Consider the following 17220-nt stretch of genomic DNA (forward strand, 5'->3'; position numbering starts at 1 on the left):
AATGATAACAGAGAGAAAATCAGATCCATAAATAGCATAGAATAGTATCAGAAATGATAAATACTTAGATAAATATTTTTAATTTATTTCTTTAAAAGACAACAAATATAAAAATTATGGCATTGCATTATGTGTATTATATCACATAAGATGTAAAACATATGGACAAGAAAATGTATGAATAGATGAATCATATTGCTATAAGATTCTTATATTTTACATGAAGTAGTACAATATTAATTTTTTAAGTAGACTGCAATAAGTAAAGGATGTGTTTATAATCCCTACAAAAACTATGCCAGATAGCTCGAAGAGGTGTAGCTTTGAACCAGCAGAGAAAATAAAGTGACTCTAAAGAAAGTAAAAGAGAAGAAATAATTGTATAAAAATAATAACTGACAAATTAGCAGATATATCATGATGCTATAGAAAATCCTAGAAAACCAATAATTATAAACATTCGAATCAAAAGCTATATATTGTTAGACTGGATTAAAAAAAAATCAAAATCCTGATATATACAATTAAAAATCAAAGAAAGGAGAGGGGCCTGGCTGGCTTAGTCAAGAGAGCATGTGACTCTTGATCTTGGAGTCATGAATTTGAGCCCCATATTTTGGATATAGAGCTTAGTTAAAAAAAATAAAGAGAGGGGCGCCTGGGTGGCTCAGTCGGTTAAGCGGATGACTTCGGCTCAGGGCATGATCTCACGGTCCGTGCGTTCGAGCCCCGCGTCGGGCTCTGTGCTGACAGCTCAGAGCCTGGAGCCTGTTTCAGATTCTGTGTCTCCCTCTCTCTCTGACCCTCTCCTGCTCATGCTCTGTCTCTCTCTGTCTCAAAAATAAATAAACGTTAAAAAAAATTAAAAAAAAATAAAGAGAGATACATGGATCGATAAAGAAGATGTACACACACACACACACACACACACATACACACACACGTGGAATTTATGCAGCCATAAACAAGATGAGATCTTGCCTTTTGCGACAACATGGTTGGACGTAGAGAGTATTCTGCTAAGTGAAATAAGTCAGACCGAGAAAGACAAGACAAATGCTGTGTGATTTCACTCATACGGAATTTAAAAACAAAACAAATGAGGGGCGCCTGGGTGGCTCAGTCGGTTAAGCGTCCGACTTCAGCTCAGGTCACGATCTCATGGTCCGTGAGTTCGAGCCCCGCGTCGGGCTCTGGGCTGATGGCCCAGAGCCTGGAGCCTGCTTCCGGTTCTGTGTCTCCCTCTCTCTCTGCCCCTCCCCCGTTCATGCTCTGTCTCTCTCTGTCTCAAAAATAAACGTTAAAAAAAAAAAAAATTTAAAAAAAAAAAAAAAAAAAAAAAAAAAACAAATGAATAAAGAAACAATTAAAAAGCAGAATCAGAGCTGTAGATACAGAGAACAAACTGGTGGTTGCCAGAGGGTTGGCGGAGGGGGTTGGGCAAAATGGGTGAAGGGGAATGAGAGGTACAAGTGTCCAGTTATGGAATGAATAGCTCATAGGAATAAAAAGCACAGCATAAGGAATACAGTCAGTGATAGTGTAATAGTGTTCTACGGTGACAGATGGTAGCTACATTTGTGGTGAGCCTGGCATAACAGCATAACATGTAGAGATGTTGAATCATTATGTTGGACACCTGAAACTGATGTAACGCTGCGTGCCAACCACACTCAAAGAAAAAAAATTTAAATGTATGTATAAATTCACCATACTGCTCTGTGGTGTATTTGAAAGCTACTAAGAGAGTAAATCCTAAAAGTTCTCATAAGAAAAAGAAACATCGTGTATGTGTGGGCATCTGTATGAGATGATGGATGTTAACTAAACTTATTGTGATAATCATTTTACAATATATCAGGTCAAGGTATTATGCTTTACACCTTAAACCTATACAATGCTGTATACCAATTATATTGCAATACAGTGAAAACAATTTTAAAAATATCAAAGATAGAGACGTGTACTGTGCCAACAACAAACATCAAACATGCTATGAATATTAGACAAAATAGAAATCAGAGAAAGAGTATCGCCATTTACAAAGGGAAATGTTTTTAAAATGATAAAAGAGTCCATTCAAAAAAATCTGAATGTGCATTCCGTTATTAACAGTTTGGAGATATATGAAGCAAACCAATAGCCCTAGAGGGAAAAATGGGTAAATTCACAATCAGCAATTAAAAAAATTTTTTAATGTTTATTTATTTTTGGCAGAAAGAGACAGAGCATGAGTGGGGGGTGGGGAGAGAGGGAGGGAGACACAGAATCCAAAGCAAGCTCCAGGCTCTAAGCTGTCAGCACAGCTGATGTGACCTGAGCTGAAGTCGGACACTTAACCGACTAAACCATCCAGGTGTCCCTCACACTCACAATCAGCAATTTTTTTTTAACGTTTTTATTTATTTTTGAGACAGAGAGAGACAGAGCATGAACAGGGGAGGGTCAGAGAGAGAGGGAGACACAGAATCTGAAACGGGCTCCGGGCTCTGAGCTGTCAGCACAGAGCCCAATGCGGGGCTCGAACTCACAGACCGTGAGATCATGACCTGAGCTGAAGTTGGCCGCTCAACCGACTGAGCCACCCAGGCGCCCCACAATCAGCAATTGTAACAACTCTTCGTAATCAGTAGGAAAATCAGACAAAAAGATGATTAGTAAGGGTGTAAAATAGTTAACACTTTAAGCCAAATCAACATGACTGTTACTTATAAAACAATATACTAAAAACCTGAAAAATAGATTCAAAACAATCTCAGTTAAAAAAATCTTAATTTTTTAAAACAAATTGATAAGCCAAAATGTAAATAGAATGTAAAGGACCCATATATAGAAAGCAGTGATGGTCAAGAAGAACAAAGTTGGAAGACTCAACCTACCTGACTTTAAAATTTGCTATAAACCTATAGTAATCAGGGCAGTGTGGCTTGGCATAAAAATAGACACACAGATTAAAGGAATAAAAAGTACACGATAGATTCACATGTTGCTGGTCCATTAATTTTGGACCAAGGCATGAAGGCAATTCAAGGGACTAAAGAAAATCTTTTCCACAGATGGTATTGGAACACTGGATCGACATAGGGGAAAATAAGACTTTTGACCCCTATTTCACTCCATTCACAAAAATTAATTTGAAGTTTATCATAGACATAAACATAAAAGCTGAACTTGTAACTTTCTAGAAGAAAACATGGGAAAATAGCATTGTGACCTTGAAAGAGGTAAAGACAATATACAGAGGCATTAACCTGAAAGGGAAAAAAAAATGATAAATGGTAGTTCATCATATGAAAAAAATTCTGTTTATCAAAAGACAAATTTTGCAACTGAAAAGGCAAGACACACACTGCAGAAATTATTTGCCTTATATCTTCCTGACAAGGGACTTGTACTTAGAATATTTTAAGGACTAATATAAGCCGATAATTGAAAGACAAATAGTGCAATTTAAAAGTGGTACCTGGTTGGCTTAGTTGGTTGAGTGTCTGACTTGATTTCAGATTGGGTCATGATCCCAGGATTGTGGGATCGAGCCCCATGACAGTCTCTGCACTGAGTGTGGGGAGCCTACTTAAGATATTCTCTCTCTCTCTCTCTCTGCCCCTCTCACCCCCCCTTCTGTGCTTTGTTTCTCTCTAAAAGATAAAAATGAAATGGGCAAAGGACTTGAAGAGATACACAAGAACATATGCAAATAACAGTAAACATATGAAAAATATTCTCAGTTATTGTTCATCAGGAAAACGGAAGCTAAGATCACAATGAAATCCTATTTTCTGCTCTTCAGAATAGCTAATGCTAGAAGACAGACATCTCAAATGGTGGTGAGATGTGGAGCAGCTGGTGCACTCACACGCTGTTGGCAGAATGTAAGACAGTACAAACGCTTAGAAAAAACTGGCAGTTTCTAGGAAATGTAAACATATATGTACTCCGCTCCAGAATTCCACTTCTTGGTATTTACACAATAAAAATGAAAATATATGTCAAACAAAAACTTGTTCACAGTTTTTCTAGTGACTTTTTTCATAATATTCCCAAACTGGACACAACCCAAATGTCCTTCGAGGGAAGAAGGAGAGAAGAATAGAGAGAGCATAAACTATGGATACATTGAATAATGTGAGTGAACTTCAGAAATATTATATGGAGGGAAAGAAGCCAGATGTAAACTTCTAGAAGGAAACATGGAAGTTCTTACTTTTATAATATGTTTATTTGAAGTTCAAGGACTTTTATTGTGATAGAAATCAAAATGGCAGTTCCTTATGGCTGGGGGAGGTGGAAACGAAGTTGAGTAGAATGTGGCAAGTGAGAACTTTCTGGAATGGTGGAAGTTTCTGGATCTCCCCTGGGTTGTTGGCTAATGCAGTGTATACATTTATTAAAAGTCATTGAATTGTATACATAAGATCTTTGCATTTCACTGTGTGTAAATGTTTCTTTAATTAAAAAGATGTTTAGGTATTCAGTTGTAGATTCCTTTTCGATACACTAAAGGTCTGAATGGTTCTGGTGTTTCCCATTTAAGAAAAAAATGTTTTTATGTGTTGCAGAGTTACCTGCTAATTAGCTTTCCTAGTGCATTTTGATGGCTACCAACATTATATTATACTGTCAGAAGTCTTAAGTCAGCTCTGCATTTTGTCCTTTCATTAAAAGCTGTGTTAGTGCAGAGACCATTTCTTCCATCTTGTTAACCATTATGTCCATTCTCTGTAATAGCCAATTGATTGTTAATAAATTTCTCCTGGACTCCTGAAAAACAGGTAATTAGACTATTTTCCTTTCAAGGTCTGGCTTTCCTTATCTTTTGATCTGAGCATCCTGTTCTGAGGATTTCTGGCTATGGGGAACACACACACACACACACGTAATCCCCTGCTAGAGGTTCAAATACTTTGTTTACCAGGCAGATAATTTGACAGAATAGTCACGGGGCACAGACCTGTGAGCGGAAGATGCTTGGGCTGCCTTCGTGGCTCTGCAGGTTGCAAGAATGGGAGGAGGGCCCATGATGGAGACAAAGCAGAGCTGTGGAAACTACACCAGACAGAAGCTGCACCCATTCTACACCTTCCTAAAAGCAATCATCTGGAATGCTCTTCTTTACTGAGTTTCCAAATCAACTGGCAATATTTATGCTTAAAACTTGCAAGTGTGGTCATAAATTGGAAAGTACTTAATTTCAAGCCATGACAGCACTCTCAACAATAGCCAAATTATGGAAAGAGCCTAAATGTCCATCAACTGATGAATGGATAAAGAAATTGTGGTTTATATACACAATGGAGTAATACATGGCAATGAGAAAGAACGAAATATGGCCCTTTGTAGCAACGTGGATGGAACTGGAGAGTGTGATGCTAAGTGAAATAAGGCATACAGAGAAAGACAGATACCATATGGTTTCACTCTTATGTGGATCCTGAGAAACGTAACAGAAACCCATGGGGGAGGGGAAGGAAAAAAAAAAAAAAAGAGGTTAGAGTGGAAGAGAGCCAAAGCATAAGAGACTCTTAAAAACTGAGAACAAACTGAGGGTTGATGGGGGGTGGGAGGGAGGGGAGGGTGGGTGATGGGTATTGAGGAGGGCACCTTCTGGGATGAGCACTGGGTGTTGTATGGAAACCAATTTGACAATAAATTTCATATATTGAAAAAAAAAAGAAAAAAAATTTGAAGCCATGACTTATAATAGTTTACATTCTTGGTGATCCATGCACGAACACGTTATTTTAAACGTTTTGTATTTGGCATACTTTAAAAATAAATGTAACAGCCCCATGAAGCTCTTTGACTCCTTTAGGGATACATTTCTGTATTTTTCATAATGGATTGATTTAAAGGGAAATCACACAATAGGCAGCACCCTAGTGGCAGTGATTATGACAGCGGTGTGTTAAAATTAAAAGGTGAAAGGCCTCCCTGCCTGCCCTTCAATGAACTATGAACTCCTTCAACTTCTCCTTTCTCAGACCTTGAGACCACACAGCCCAGAACCCCATCTGCCTCATGTACGTCTGAATGTGCTCCTCATCAGAAAGGCAGCCCTGAAAGGGTATGGGAAGGGGGGGGGGGTCTCTCTGCTGGGGGCAAGTGGGCCCATGTGGCAATGGTACTGGCTGGCTCAGAGAAATGTGGAACTCCGGGATGCTATTTTTTGGTCATTGTAACCCCTGTGACTAGGACTTAGGGGAACACAGTGGTGGCGGTGGTGGCCATTTCTCTTCTTCTGCTTCCTGTAGTGCCTGCTGTCCTTGCTGTTCAGCTTGACATGGTAGACTCTGTGGAACTTAGTTTCAGAGAGCATGGCTTGTTCATGATCCAGTCGTAATGAAGCACAGTGGATGGAATTTCAGTAGGAAGAAGGGGTAAAACACGGCATGAATGAGATGCAAAAGTAAACTCTGAAACTGGAAAATCTCACATGTAGTTACCTACATGTAAGCCAATCAGAATCCCTAGATAGGTAGGGTATTGATGGCCTCAGTGACATCCCAGTTTGGAGGTATAGACATACATCTGTGAGCAAGCTGGTGGGGAAAACTGACCTTTAGTTTCCAGAGTCTGTGTAGTGAAAACTGGCAAAGCAGTATTTTACAGCATCGGTCCACGAATACACTAGAATGACTCTATAATTTCAAGTATATGACTATTTCTGGAAGAACAAAAGCGCTCTTCTAGGACCCTTCAATACTCATCATAAAACCTCTCCTTTTATCTTTTCCCTGATATGTCCCAGGCTTCACCAATGTGAAAGTCCCCAAAATACAGGTAATTGCCGGAGAAGAAAAAGGCACTGTAAAATTGAGAATGTATGCCTTCTAAGCCATTGATCTGAAGTTGCCAGGTATAAAATCTTGGCAAAATATTGCTTCTGCTAAGTTGTATATTTTATAATGGAGAAAAATCAAGAGAATACACAAATGTCTATTCGGCTCACCTAAAAAGACACCGTGGCTTTCCTCAGCTGCCGCTAAGGTGCTGGTCCTTCCGAGGAAGCTAAGGCTGCCTTGGGGTGAGGCCCTCGCTTCATCCGATGACTAGCACGGCTCCCGCACCCTGCAGCGCCAGCTCCGCACTTGACCACACCATGGCCTCCGTCTCCTCTCGGAGCTTGCCTGCATCTACTTGGCCCTCATCCTGCGCTACCCTGAGGTCCCAGAGGATAAGATCAATGCCTTCATTAAAGCAGCTGGTGTAAATGTTCGACCTTTCTGGCCGGGTTTGTTTGCGAAGGCCCTGGCCAACGTCCACATCCACATCGGGAGCCTTGCCTGCAATGTAGGGGCTCGTGGACCCACCCGGGTGGCAGCCTGTGCTGCACCAGGGAGTGGTGCTGCCCCCTTCACCACTGCTGTCCCCGCTGAGAAGAAAGTGCAGGCAAAGAAAGAGGAATCTGAGCAGTCTGATGATGACATGGGCTTTGGGCTTTTTGACTAAACCTCTTCCGTAACCTGTTCAATAAAAAGCTGGACTCTTAAAAATAAATTAAATAAATAAATAAACATCGAAAAGCTGAAATCTAAACAAACAAATAAATAAAGATACTCTTAGCTTCTTTTTGGAAATTATGGCTTTTGTATATGTCATTATTAGGAGCTCTGATTTCTTTTAAAGTATTCCTGGAGTAAGAATTACAGTTCAAGGGGCTGAACCTAAAACCAGTCGAGACTGGAGCTAATTATGTGGAGCCCAGTCTTCAGAAGTTACCCAAGCCCTGTCCTGGGCTCTGTCCTGTGCTCCAGTCTATCCTCTCCTGTCCCCGGCTAGGCTCTGCCTTAGGATGAATTGCCCTCGATGGGTGTCTCAGAGCTCTCAGTACCAGCGCAACTGTTATTAATCCCACTGCCCATTCTTGATGTCATTTCCTGAATTTTGGATGAACCTTGACACCCAAGGACCTTTAGATTCCATCCCTGTCCAGTCCCTTCTCTGGAGTCAATAGACCAGGCTAACACACATCCCTGCAGAAATATCTGGACCAGGAAGGCTGAAAGCAATCACAGTTTTTCTTTATATAGAGCTTTACATGATTTATCAACTCAATTTTCTATACTTGTATATTGAGGGGAAAAAAAGAAAAAGAAAGGCCAAATTAGATACTTTTCTCCTAGAAAATTGAATGTGTATTATGCATGTGGACATATTTATTTATGATGTACGTTCTTCCATTTACTGGACTTGTGGTAGCTTTCATATCTTTTTAAAGTGCCAGATAAGATATTTATATCTGCATCCCAAATGTCTAGCCTAGTGCTTGGTATATGGTAGATACTCAGTAAATGTTTGTTAAATCAAATTGAATTTTAAAATAGTGCAGAGATGGTTTATAGGAAGGAAGTGATCATACCAGATGTCTGAATGCAATAGAATCTTATCATTGGGCCATTAATTTGACTCTGAGCTTCCTAAATTCAGCACAGTATTCCCTTTGTAATAAATGGTCCTGGATTTAGTTTCTGACAGAAGAGCATATAAACCTTACTTTGAAAGTAAAAGAATATAAAATTTATCTTAGCAGGCCAAATATAAAGAAGTGGTAAAACATAGTGTCCAGTATCTTTGACTGTGTTTTTCTTTTCTACTTACATAAAAGAAGATGCAGAAATATTTTTAAAGTGAATAATTCTTATTTCCACACTCTCAATAGTAGAAGGCACAATACTACACCTCATTTCAATGATGGAATTCTCTGTAGACCAGAGATAATGCTGTCTAGGAATCCTCTATTTGTATTCCAATTTAATATAATAGGACTTGTATAATTTAAATGAATGGTTTCCTATTAAACTATCACTTTCAAATATTAGTATTCCTGGCAAGTTCCCAGTGCCAGTCAGTTCACAATTCTCCAGCAAGTACCTGTAGGTCAGTTAGTCTTGGTTTCTAATTGACAGAAACAATCTCAACATGAGGAGGCACCACTGACCATCAGTGATGGGTGGATTAGGAGCCTGACTTGTGTCCTTACTTGGAGAGAAGCCAGTTCATTTCAGCACAAGATTGAGACCCAAGGTGGGTGCCTGGGTGGCTCAGTCTGTTGAAGAAGCCACTCTAGATTTTGACTCAGGTTATGATCCCAGGGTCGTTGTGGGATCAAGCCCTGTGTCAGGCTGAGCATGAACATGCTTGAGATTCTCTCTCTCTCTCCCTGTGCCCCTCTCGTCTGCTTGTGTATGCACACTCTTTCTCTCTCTCTCTAAAAAAAAAAAAGATGGAGACACAAGGGAGCTTTCATGGGGAAGCTAATGGAAAACAACTCAGTGGCCCTTCTCTGCACTTAGAATATAAATTAGAATGTAAATACTTGGACATATGTTTTCTACTGTTTGTTTTTTAGAAAATTTATTATGGAATATTTCTAAATTCCTTACAGATTTCTTTTCAGAAAACATCAAATAGGAAAGAATGAAAGGGAAGTTTCATTGTATTTCAAGTGAGACAAAAAAAATTCCTGGATTATTCCTTCACGACCTACTAAAATTTTGTTGGTGGATCTCCATAGCGTAAAGAGGAAGTACAAATTCTTTGCATGCTCCTTTCACTCCAATTCTATTCTTGCTGTCTCTGTCTCCCTTTACCCATCCTCCCCATTCTATCTAGCTGCTCACATTCCCTGTGAAGCACACACATCTCATCCCAGCAGTCTGTGCTCCATGGTGGCCTGTTCAGCCTTTGGCATACCTGTGCTTTCTAGTCTCCAAGTGTTTTCTCACCTAATGACTTCTTTCTCTCCTTCCCATTCTCACCTGTCAATGGCCTGCCAAAGACTTCAAGTTCAACACCCCTATGTTTATAGTAGCATTATTTACAGTAACCAAATTACAGAAGTAGCCCAAGTGTTCATCGATAGAGGAATGGATAAAGAAGATGTGAGATATATATATATTATATATATATATATAATATATATATATAATAAATATATATAAATATGTGTGTGTGATGTGATATATATATATATACATAATATATATATATATATATATATATAATATATATAAATGTGTGTGTGTGTGTGTGTATAGGAATGTTATTCAGCCATAAAAAATTATGCAGTCTTGCCATTTACAATGACATGGAGAGAACTAGAGAAAAACACCATATGATTTCTCTCTTACGTGGAATTTAAGAAACAAGTGAACAAAGGCAAAAAAAGAGAGAGAAAGTGAGAGGCAGAGAGAGAGAGAGAGAGAGAGAGAGAGAGAGAGAGAGAGAGACAAGCCAGAAACAGGCTCTTAACTATAGAGAACAAACTGATGGTTACCAGAGGGGAGGTAGGTAGGTAGGGGATGGATGAAATAGTTGATGGGGATTAAGGAGTGCACTTGTCATGATGAGCACTGGGTGATGTATGGAATTGTTGAATCAATATACTGTGCACCTGAAACTAATACAACCCTGTATGTTAACTATACTGGAATTAAAATAAAATTTTTAAAAAGATACTTAAAAAAAGACTTCCAGTCATAATTTATATAGTTCCTCCTTGAATCCTCTTAGTAGAATAAATCTTTGCATTTGATTTATCCTTCTATAGTGTCTACCACCACATTATTTCTTGAGGTGTATATTCCTGTTCTACACACAAGATTGTAAATTCCCAGAGAACACAGTATTTTAATCAGCTTTTATTCTACATAGTCCAATTCCTTGCTCATAATAGATTCTCTGAAAATATTTATTGAGGTGAGTTTATTTGAAGAGTTTTGACAAAAACTACCTTTCCTCATTCAGCATTTCTAATTTTGAATTGCACAAAATATATCATAATGAAAAATTATGAACACTAAGCACCCTGCTCAGGAGTTCATTAACAGATGTGTCTTTCTATTCTGAAATTTTCCTGTAGAAATTGAGTCAAAGAAATATACGAATTGCGTAGTTAGGATTCTTGAGAGGACTCGAAGATTTTACCCTTCCCAAAATACACAAACACATACCTTTTTCCCTTTTGGGTCATGTTCCAATATTTGTATCAGCTTGTTGTGAGTGAACTTTTACCATGGATCCTTGGATTACTTTTCTTTCCTGGAAATCCACGTGGCCTCTCTTCCTCCTCAGACTTTAGGAGGTCTAGCAGGACCGGGGTTGGTTTGAAGGAAAAGGATGCAAAGGCTTCAATAGAATGATTTCATTCCTTGAATATGTTTTTTGTATGTTTCAACTCAATATCACACTGGTAGGCCTTACAGACCAAATCAGGACATGTGTATAGAGGAGTATATTCTTGTCTAGGACATGGGGAGTATAGTTGATTCTTGGCTCATATAAGTAAATTAAATAATTAAAATAATAATCAGTTAATAATAATTTTAATAACTAAATGATTGTATTTATTATAATTTATTTTACATAACAAATAATAAAATTGATTTGGTAGTAAATAATTAGTAAATTGAATGAGTAAATTAAAAAAGTAACACTGACTGTTATTTTTATAAGGTTTAATACCCAACAAAAATGCATTAGTGAAGCCAATAGGTGGGTTAGGCAGTCTTCCTAATAACTGTAAATTCACTCTGACTCCAAGACAGTAATATGTGTTTTGGACATAGGCTGACTTGAGTTTGAGTCCTGGTTCACTGACTAGCCATGTGACCTTGAACAACGTAACAGCTTCTGAGCTTCAGTATTCTGATCTATAAAATAAGAATATTGACACATATCTTTGGAGATAATTCATATGCTTCTATTTCACAGCTTTTAGAAAGACATTCTTAAATGCTTTCATAGAAAATTTAAAATCACTTTATCCAGTAAAAACATCCTACCTGCTGGTTTCTAATAAAAACTGGATTCAACTTATGTATAAGAAAACTCGGTGTGTGTGTGTGTGTGTGTGTGTGTGTGTACATGATATTAAATCTGTCCATCCAAGAAAAAAATTATATCTTTCCATTGGTTCCCATCAAGAAGATTTTCATTTTTTTAATAGAATTCCTTTCTTGCTAAATGTGTTCCTTAACATTTTCTTGTGTTTTTCCATTTTTTTCCAGTTGACAATAAAATATATTCTGATTTATATTTTCAAGTGCATATTCTGAATAGAGAAAAGCTATTGATTTTGGTACATTTATCTTGTATCCCAGTATCTTACCAATGTTTCATATTAATTCTATCAGTTACTTTATACTGGAATATCTTATATTTTCTGATCCTATCAGAAAAAGTAGCAATTTTATATTTTCTTTTTTCTAAACATTTGTATAGATTATTTAATTTTCATGATTTATTACATTCACTACTAGAACCTCTAAGACAATGTGAAATAAAAAGGGAATAGTGGCCATTGCTTTCAGATCTCTGATTTCAAATGAGATAAAGATAATATTGAGTTAAAATTGAAGATAATATATTCTCTTGTTTTTGCTAATTTTCTTCTCTTCCTATTTTACACAGTAGTTTCATTAGGATTAAATGCTAATTTTTTTTTCAAATGCATCCTTAACATTTGAAAGATGTGACCCATGAATTTCCTTCCTTGAATTTGTAGATATTGTGGATTTTGGTGGCAGACTTTTGGTTGCTTACTCAAGAGCCATTCCTCCTTCTCCCTTTTTATCTTGTTAATAGAACTCCGACTTCTACCTTAACCTAAACTATACCTTAACTTATACCTTGAGGAAAAGGGTGGCCTCTCCCATTCCTAGAGATGGTTAGTGTTACCCCTGAGGTAATTGGCATAATTGACATCCCATTTCATTTTGCCAGAGCTTACTCTAAATCCAGGCCAATGGCATAGTCTAATCAATGAGACTGAAGAAGAATCCTTTTATGATTAAAAAAAAAAACAAAAACGAAAAACAGGTCTTCTGGAGAAAAAGCTTTTATACTCCTGCCTTCATTCCTGCTTGGCCTGTTGTGTGAAGAGATGATTCTGGGAGCTGCAGCAGCCCTATTACCACTGTGAGGAAGTGGAGAATAAAGACAATGAAGAGTCCGTGTTCTAAGGATGGCAGAAGAGAAGGTTAGAAAACAGCTTGGCAGAGATTCTGGGCAACTGAACCAATGTAGCTGCTGATTGTGTGACTTCTTGTTCTGTATGAAAATGCTCTATTTGTTCAAAATCCCAAATCCTGTATGACCTGGTCCCTGGCTTCCTCTCGTCTTACAGCTTTTCCTTGTCACACTGTGCTCCAGCCTCACTGGGCTTCTTGCTGTTATAAAACACAGCAAGAATAGTCTCAACTCAGAACATTTGCTCTCACTTTTCCTTCTGCCTTGCTAAGCTGCCCAAGGTATTTGTGGTGCTCCCTGACTCTATTCAGGTCTCTGCTTGCTTGTTGCTTCAACAGAGTATTTACAAGAGCATCTCCCATCATGTTCTGGTTCCTTAGCCAGTTTTATTTTTCTTCAGAAATCTTTTCCATATGAAAACACATTATGTATGTATTTTATTTACTGTCTTTCCCCAATATAATCAAAGTTTCATGAAGGCAAACACTGTATGGCTTGATTTATTGTTGTATCTGAAGTACTTGGAAAAATAACTTGTATACAGTAAGGCAATCAGTGCATAGTTGTTGAATAAATGAAAATATGTTTATTATGAAGTTATCCTTTTCCTCTACCTGCCCTCTTCGTGAGATCACTTGAATTGCTTTTACTTTTCTAGTTTTCTCTATCTCAAGGTACACCAGTGTTCCTCCCCTTAACAGTTCTAGGGTTTACTGAGCTAGTTTGGTAATCTTCATTGGACCCTATATTAGACTTTCTCTTGCAGTGTATCTCTTCATCTTTTCAATTTCAAGGTTCTTTATTAAGCTTTTTTCTCCTTTCCTTTCTTTTTTTTTTTAAACAAATTCTCAGTCAGCTTATCTTTACCCTTTTTTTTTGTAAAGGGCAAAGTCCATTGCTCACCACTGTTTCCTCTTCTCTTTATACTCAATATCAATGTCCTTCAGCTCAAGACCACAAGGAATACACCTGTAGTTGAGCAAGTTGAATTTATTTGTGATGATGAGGCAGCTAATACCGTTAGAAACCATGGGGAGCTTTAGAGGATGTTAGAAAGAATCTACAGAATTTGCATTTAGGTTTAGGGATTTGGAGGATGGTTTAAGGAAGTAGATTGGATACTGCAAGGAGCAGGTATAGTTCTATGATTGGGCATCTTAATAACTCTTATCCTCAAGGAGGGTGGATGTGAGTGAGGCTGTAGCTGTAATTGGTAAAGTAGCCCCCATCATTGGTATTAGCTAGGAAAGGAATATGTCTGCTAATTTCTGGTTTGGACAGTGCTCATATTTTGTTCTGAGTTCGTATATGATTACAGAGTGGCCTTGTTTTTGACATGACCTTCAGGGAGAGGGGCCTTGTCTGATGCTCAGGTGGTGTGAGATTGTTGATGTTCAAATGGAGAATGCCAAGGGGCGCCTGGGTGGCTCAGTCAGCTGAGGTGTCAGCTGTGCTGACAGCTCAGAGCCTGGAGCCTGTTTCAGATTCTGTGTCTCCCTCTCTCTCTGACCCTCCCCCGTTCATGCTTTGTCTCTCTCTGTCTCAAAAATAAATAAACGTTAAAAAAAAATTTTTAAAAAATGGAGAATGCCAAGATGTGGCTCTGAGCTACCAGATACCAGGGGCTGCTTTCCTCTTTCTGTTACCGCATCTTTATATCTCTGTACTCTTTCATTTGTTATTCACTTAAATTGATTTAAGTATTTTTCTCCTGTAAAGAACATAGATGGTATAGTACCTGAATTTTGCTGTTCTCCAATTGTCTTCCTTTTACTTTGACAAATAAATGGTATAAGATTTTGAATTTCATTCTTTCCTTTTAGTAGATAGTAAATACTATTCTACTGACTTCTAGGGTCTATAGTTGAAAATAGTCACATGACACTTTTATATTATCTCCTTTGTAGACAGTTTATTCTTTCTGCTTGGAACATTGTAAGATATACCGTATTTTTGAAGTTTAAGAAATTTTCACCAGAATTTGTCTGATCTCTTTTCTCTTGTTTTCTTTTCATACTTAAACTAAAAAATTGTATTCCATTATTTGTTTAATTACTGTGATTCTTACAACTGTTTCTTTTTCTCCTTCCAGAACTCTTATTTTTTTATGTTAAATCTTCTGTATCTGTTCTCTAAGTCTCTTATCTTTTTGTGCATGTGTGTGTGATATATGTGTATGTATATAAATTTGTGTGTGTGTGTGTGTGTGTGTGTGTGTGTGTGTGTATTAGTAATTTTTTAAAACTTTGTGATTGTTTTCAGTTGATCTTTGGGTCCTAATTTGGGTCTCAAACAACCATATTCTCCTTACATTCATGTACTAGATGTCTAATTAGAAAATCATCTTTATTAGCTGCAGAACATCTTTGTGGTGTTGTTGAATCCTTTTAGTGCTTTTTGTTTTTTTATTAAAGTTTTCTGCCTTTTCCAGGAACTCTGTTTCACTGGGTATCTATTCGTGTTTTGGCCACTGAACTCCCTTAAATGTGTGTCTGAGTGTGTGTGTGTCTGTGTGTGTGTGTCTGTGTGTCTGTGCGTGGTTGTGCTCTTTTTTGTCTGCTCATTGTCCAGATATCCCAAGTACTGGTTTTATATAAATAAAGAAAAGGAAAATGTTGAAGCAGGTTGGCCATTCCTCCTTCCTAGAAGGAGCTTTCTTGTTCCCCACATCCTCAGTCTCCTTGAAATCTCACTGCTTCAGCGGTTGGGGGCACTCAGCTCACTGGTTCAGCTACTTCTTACTTTTAGGAAGGCCAGGGTGATGTGACCCTCATGTGGGGAGCTGATTTCACTCTTCCTCTAGGGCTCTACAGGTCTCTGTGGGCCACATTTATGCTTCTTACTGTTGGTCTCTGCTTGAGAGTGGGGATGTGGTACTGTACCACCAGCCATGTCCATAGACCTTAGAACAGCCCAAGGCCTTCCTCACTGCCTACAGACCCAGAAACTATAGGCTCTGGAGAAGCTGCCATATTGGAGTAGAGGGTAAGGGAGCTGCACTTTAATTTCCATGTTCCCATAATTCTCTGTGTAATATCTTTCAGAGCACAATCCTATCTTTCTAGCTACTCTATTTGGTTGTCAAGTCTACAAGACACAAAGTAAAACTTCTCACAGTTTTTTTATGCTTTTTGTTAAGATTTTTTTTCAATTAATTTTATTTATTTACTTATGTATTCAACAATGTTTATTGGATACTTTGGCCACCAGACCTCTGTGTATTGAGGCTACAGCAGTGAACAAGACAGGCAAATCTGTGCTCCCATGGAGTTATACTCCTGGTAACTTCACACCCAGTGCAAATGTTCTGCTTTAGCCAAGGCCAACTTGCACATTAGGGGACTAGTACATATTTTTGGTTGATCTGTGAGACCACATCAGATCATTTCAGAAAGCACCCCAGTTTTAACTAGACCAAAATTGCCTTGTCTTAATGTTTGCTGTGATTTTTAAGTTCCATTTGGGTTAAAAATATTTCTACGTGTGGAGAAAAGAACACTGTTTATGAAAATATAAAGATATAGGAGGACTCCTTAACGGAGAAATTGAAGAAATGGATGCTGCGAAACTTGCTGTTATTTCCTGCTGGGATACGATTAAAGGTGGAAAAAAGGAGAAATAGGAAGAGTCTGAATAACTTGTAAGAGGCAGTCGTGTGAACACAACTGCTGGAAAAGCATTTAACTAAATTAAATGTATCAGTGGGAACTATCTACAGCCTGTTTCATCATGAACCATCACTAATTTGTAAGGGAATTGAATATGATGGGAACTTTGAAAGTGCTATCCCGGATAAGAATTTAAAGGAAATTCCATGTGGCTGTATTCAGAAATCTTGGAGTTCATTATCTCATATTCAGGGTTGGCTGCAGCACATTTACTGGAGTAAGAAATTAGAGATATTCTACAATTATTGCAATTAATATCTTCAAAAAATCAAGAAAGGATAAGAATTTTTTCAAGTGATTGAAAACTTGGATTTTCACAGTTAGTGTTAGAGAAAGTTAGACTTGTAAATTTGCAAATCTGCATCCAGAGGAGAGAAAATAAACACTTTCCTTTGGTGTCCAGTTGCTATAGAAAGGCCATCTGCCCACAGATGTTCATCAGGTAGGGGAACTAGAATGTATCTAAGTATTTGTAAGTTGCCACAAGAGCACCATATATTTAAGAATAAAATGCCTTTCTTCTACCTTTTTAAAGCTACAAATTGAATTTGTACTTCAATCACATCGAGATTCCTTTTTGACA

At 37.9% G+C, this 17220-nt stretch overlaps 2 protein-coding genes across 2 annotated transcripts in view; both read left to right on the forward strand.

Annotated features, from left to right (window-relative positions):
- NKAIN3 (sodium/potassium transporting ATPase interacting 3) overlaps positions 1-17220 on the forward strand; it is a 613223-nt gene that overhangs the window by 34098 nt on the left and 561905 nt on the right. The gene's annotated exons all lie outside the window — the stretch shown is intronic.
- Positions 7096-8661, forward strand: LOC131495035 (large ribosomal subunit protein P1-like; the record flags this gene model as incomplete). The annotated part of the gene is made up of 1 exon (XM_058699801.1): positions 7096-8661. A coding segment is annotated over one exon (354 nt), but the record flags the coding sequence as incomplete, so codon positions are not given.

Source organism: Neofelis nebulosa, chromosome 14, assembly GCF_028018385.1.
Source record: "Neofelis nebulosa isolate mNeoNeb1 chromosome 14, mNeoNeb1.pri, whole genome shotgun sequence".
NCBI lineage: Eukaryota > Metazoa > Chordata > Mammalia > Carnivora > Felidae > Neofelis > Neofelis nebulosa.